Source organism: Mus caroli, chromosome 3, assembly GCF_900094665.2.
Source record: "Mus caroli chromosome 3, CAROLI_EIJ_v1.1, whole genome shotgun sequence".
Lineage (NCBI taxonomy): Eukaryota > Metazoa > Chordata > Mammalia > Rodentia > Muridae > Mus > Mus caroli.
In genome coordinates, this window is record NC_034572.1 from 6,250,939 (window position 1) to 6,254,703 (window position 3,765).

A 3,765-nucleotide genomic window follows, 5' to 3' on the forward strand; every position below is an offset into this window, starting at 1 on the left:
GAAGAGAAGAGAAGAGAAGAGAAGAGAAGAGAAGAGAAGAGAAGAGAAGAGAAGAGAAGAGAAGAGAAATAGAGGCAGGCCATGAATATGTGGAGAGAGGGGGAGGGGAATAGGGAATGGGGGGGGAGTGAATAGCCCAAGAGGGCAAGAGAGAAACAAGAGAGCTGTAATGTGTTTCTCCTGTTTCCTGATTGTATATAAACATGGCATATATCATGTTGGATAACAACTTCCAAATTATTCATGTCCTAACTCCCAGACCCTGTGGATATTACCTCACCTGCTGAGGGGACTCAGAGGTGTGCAGCACAGAGATTTTAAGGAGATTATCGTGGATGGTAAAAAGAACCCTCTGTAGTCATGGTATGCCCATAAGAGAATGAAGGCATTGGAGAGATGGCTTAGAGGGGGAAAGAAAAGCCTTGTGACCTAAATTCAACACCAGAACACACACACTGTGGAAGGAAATAAACTCACAGATATATCCTCTGACCTCGACACCATACCATGACACATATGCACACACACACACACACACACCATGTTCACATACAATAATAAATAATAATAAATTTTAAAGGAAAGAGATAGACTATAGAAGGAAAAAAGGCAAAGGGAACATGGCCGCAAGGGTAGTGCTAGGGACACATTCCAAGGAAAGCCAGCAGCCGTCAGAGGTGAAAAAACAAAAGTCCCTAAACATTAGAGCCAGTGTCTATAAAAACAGTTACGATTTTAAAGTATGTCTTTATTATAAGTTATTTACTAACATAGTTTTCTGTTTAATAAATGGTGTATATGCATTTATCTTCTATGGGTCCATGGAGATTATACCAATCTCAATCTGGTTTATACAGAACTGTATTTTGGTGGTGAATCAACATTTTTGTTCTATGTGAAATTAGAGGGACCAGATGACTCTTATTTCACACACACGTCATATGTCACCAAAGTATGATTCATGCTGGATATAATATATGCATAAACATGGCTCCTGCTGGGCATAATACACATGTAAACATGGCTTACCCAATTCCTTCATGTAGTTTTCAAAATTGTCACAAGAAACAGACTTCCATGTTCCTTGAAGCTGGTCCACCATTGCATCTCAGAGAAAATCCCTTCATATGGATGTGTGCACTGCTGTTCCCTGAAATGGGTTTGGAACATGTTTTTAATACAACTCTGAATACGGAAAACAGTAAGAAGACGAGGAGGAAAATTATCTTATTCCACAAGCCTCCTGTGCCCAGGTCTTCATCTCCCCAGACGTGATTTGTAAAAAGCCACCATGATGACTGACTGGTGGTTTTATAATCCTTTATATTCTTCTTGACACTTTAAACTAAAAGACAGAGTATGCATACATAGCACCTAACATTTGAAATTTTTGTAGTCAGGAGCCAGGCAGTGGTAGCAAACATCTTTAGTCCCAGCACTTGGGAAGCTCAGACAGGAGGATCTCTGAGGGTAGTCCTGGTCAGAACCGCCATTATATGCTGCTGCGCACACTGTCAGTAAGCTCCTTAGAGTGGCTTCTCTTCTTTTCAACCTTGACTGTAACCCTCTACTATCTACAAGTACTTCCACTGGCTCAAAATTTGTGACTAGAATAGGACAGGAAACACAGCAACTAGAGAGCAGGACTCCAAACAGCATCCTTCTGTGCCACCATCCTCTGTGGACTGCTACCCCATCCCAGTGGGTTCTAAGCAGTGCTTGTTGTCTAATGTTGGTGTATGGACATTAAGAAAGGTGGGTGTTACAAAATCCCTTAAGACAGGAAAGGTAGCACAGCTTCTATTATTCCCATTAAAATGTTCAGTTTCCAAAACCCTCATCAACTGTGAAGATAATTAACCAGGTCAACTGTTTTTAATGACAATTATTCAACAAACCTAAGAAGACCACCAAGATACTTTATGTAAACCACTGACTAAATACCCCAGCTATCGTGGGAAAGAGAAAATATTTTGGTTAGTTCTTTCTGAAGCTAGGCAACCTAATATCATGGTTTATTTATGTTAATGTATAAATACTGTGTTTATGACCACTCCATACAGTAGCCATGAGTAAGAAATGACCTGGTGGTTCTCAAGTAGAAGGCATTAAAATACCCACGAAGAACATGCCCGTGTTACGTGCATATTGTCCCTCCACCATAAGGACATAGCCCCTGGTGTGCTGAAGTCTCACTAATAAGACACCACAGGGGAATGACGTTGCTCTGTGGCTGGCAACTTAGGCTTTTGGAAGACTTAAGCATGACAGAGAGTTCAGGCTAACTTCTGTCTCTAGTCCTGACTCCTCTATTCATGAGGCAGCAGCTGAAGTTCAAGCAGGAGCTAACCCTCACAGGCAAGGTTGGTCAAGTGATGGATGCTTTCTGGTGTTCATTGATAAGTCAAACATCTCTGTTCCATTCTGCACCAGCCATGCCTGTTTGCAAATCTCGACCCTAGTAGATTCCCAAACAGCCTAAGTTGTTATTAGTCTACCTGCTACTGCATCCGTATACCTGTCCCAAGCCACTGTTCCCTCCACATGAAATAGGTGACAGATACACCACTTTGTCCATGGAAACAATTTCCCTTCCTACTTCTTAAGCCCCTTTCCACTACTAAAGTGATAAACTACTGGCCTTTATAACTCACCGCAACACTGAGCAGCTAACACACAAAGCATGGTCACACACACACACCCTTTAGTTGGCTTATACCTGTCACCATATTTTCCTAGGTACCATCTGAGGGCGGGGGCTTCTGGTATTGTGATAGGTGACAAAGGAGTCAGGGATACTTATTTATGAGGTTACCTTGTGATTTTTGAAGTTACTAAGCTTGGTCTCGGGTGCACATTTAACTTATGGGGGACTGCTGCACAGGTAATTCTTATGGTGGACTATAGCTGAGCCTGTGGGGGTGAGAACTCTGTGTATCTAAAGAAACCCAGATCATAATGGATAGTTCCATCCCTGTTCCATCCTCTACTTCAGAATTCCATTGCTGCTAACTCCATAACACAGGAATTTTTTTTTATTAAAATGCACATGTGTCTGTTGCTAATGACCTTGCCTTAAAACATCAGAAGTCTATCTTGTCCCATACACATAGTGAATAATACTGTTTGTTTTTTCTGTCACTATAACCCAGCATCAGAGGGATTGTCAATCATGGCTCAAGTTGTTACTGTATCCCCAACTTTCGCAGATTGTCTTCATGAATGCTGCTCTACTCAAAGCAAGAAGACTTTCATCTGCAACACAGTCTGGGGAACATTACTTGATTATATTAATACCTTGAATTAAAGGTTTCTATAGATATGTTAGTAGTAGAGACAAAATACAGTAATTTGTATTTTGGAGAGATGACCTTAAGTGGTCTTGACTAAACTGGACACCTCAGTCTACGAAAGGAGAAGAACCCTCAATAATGACCAATTTTGAGATTTATTTTTTAACTCTCTGTGTGTGTGTCCATGTGTGTTTTAGGTGCACATGATTGCAAGTGCCCTCTGTGGCAGAGTTGCTGGGTCTATCTGGAGGGTAAGCAGTTGTGAGCATAGGTGCTAGGAACCAAACCCAGGTCCTTTAAAAGAGAAGTATATCTTTTGAACCCCTGAGTCATCTCTTGAGCCTCAGAATTAGGTTTTGCTGTTTGTTTTTCTTTGATGAGGGTTTGCTTTTGTTTATGTTTGATACAAGGGCTCACTATATAACCCTGATGTCTGAAAATACCAATGTAGACCAGACTGGCCTCGAATGCA

The 3,765-nt window shown here is 41.3% G+C and overlaps 1 protein-coding gene across 2 annotated transcripts in view; it reads right to left on the bottom strand.

The window, feature by feature from the left end:
* Fabp12 (fatty acid binding protein 12) overlaps window positions 1-2,932 on the bottom strand; it is an 8,393-nt gene extending 5,461 nt beyond the window's left edge. Inside the window, exons 1-2 of one of the 2 annotated variants that reach the window (XM_021158860.1) lie at window positions 2,816-2,932; window positions 1,030-1,150 (exon numbers count right to left, since the gene is read on the bottom strand). In XM_021158860.1, coding sequence (XP_021014519.1) covers window positions 1,030-1,102 — 73 coding nt within the window. In that variant the 5' untranslated portion in view covers window positions 1,103-1,150; window positions 2,816-2,932. Of the gene's footprint in view, window positions 1-1,029; window positions 1,151-2,654 lie in introns of both variants that reach the window. The other variant, XM_021158861.1, reaches the window with a different exon arrangement.
* Window positions 2,933-3,765: the final 833 nt, after the last annotated feature.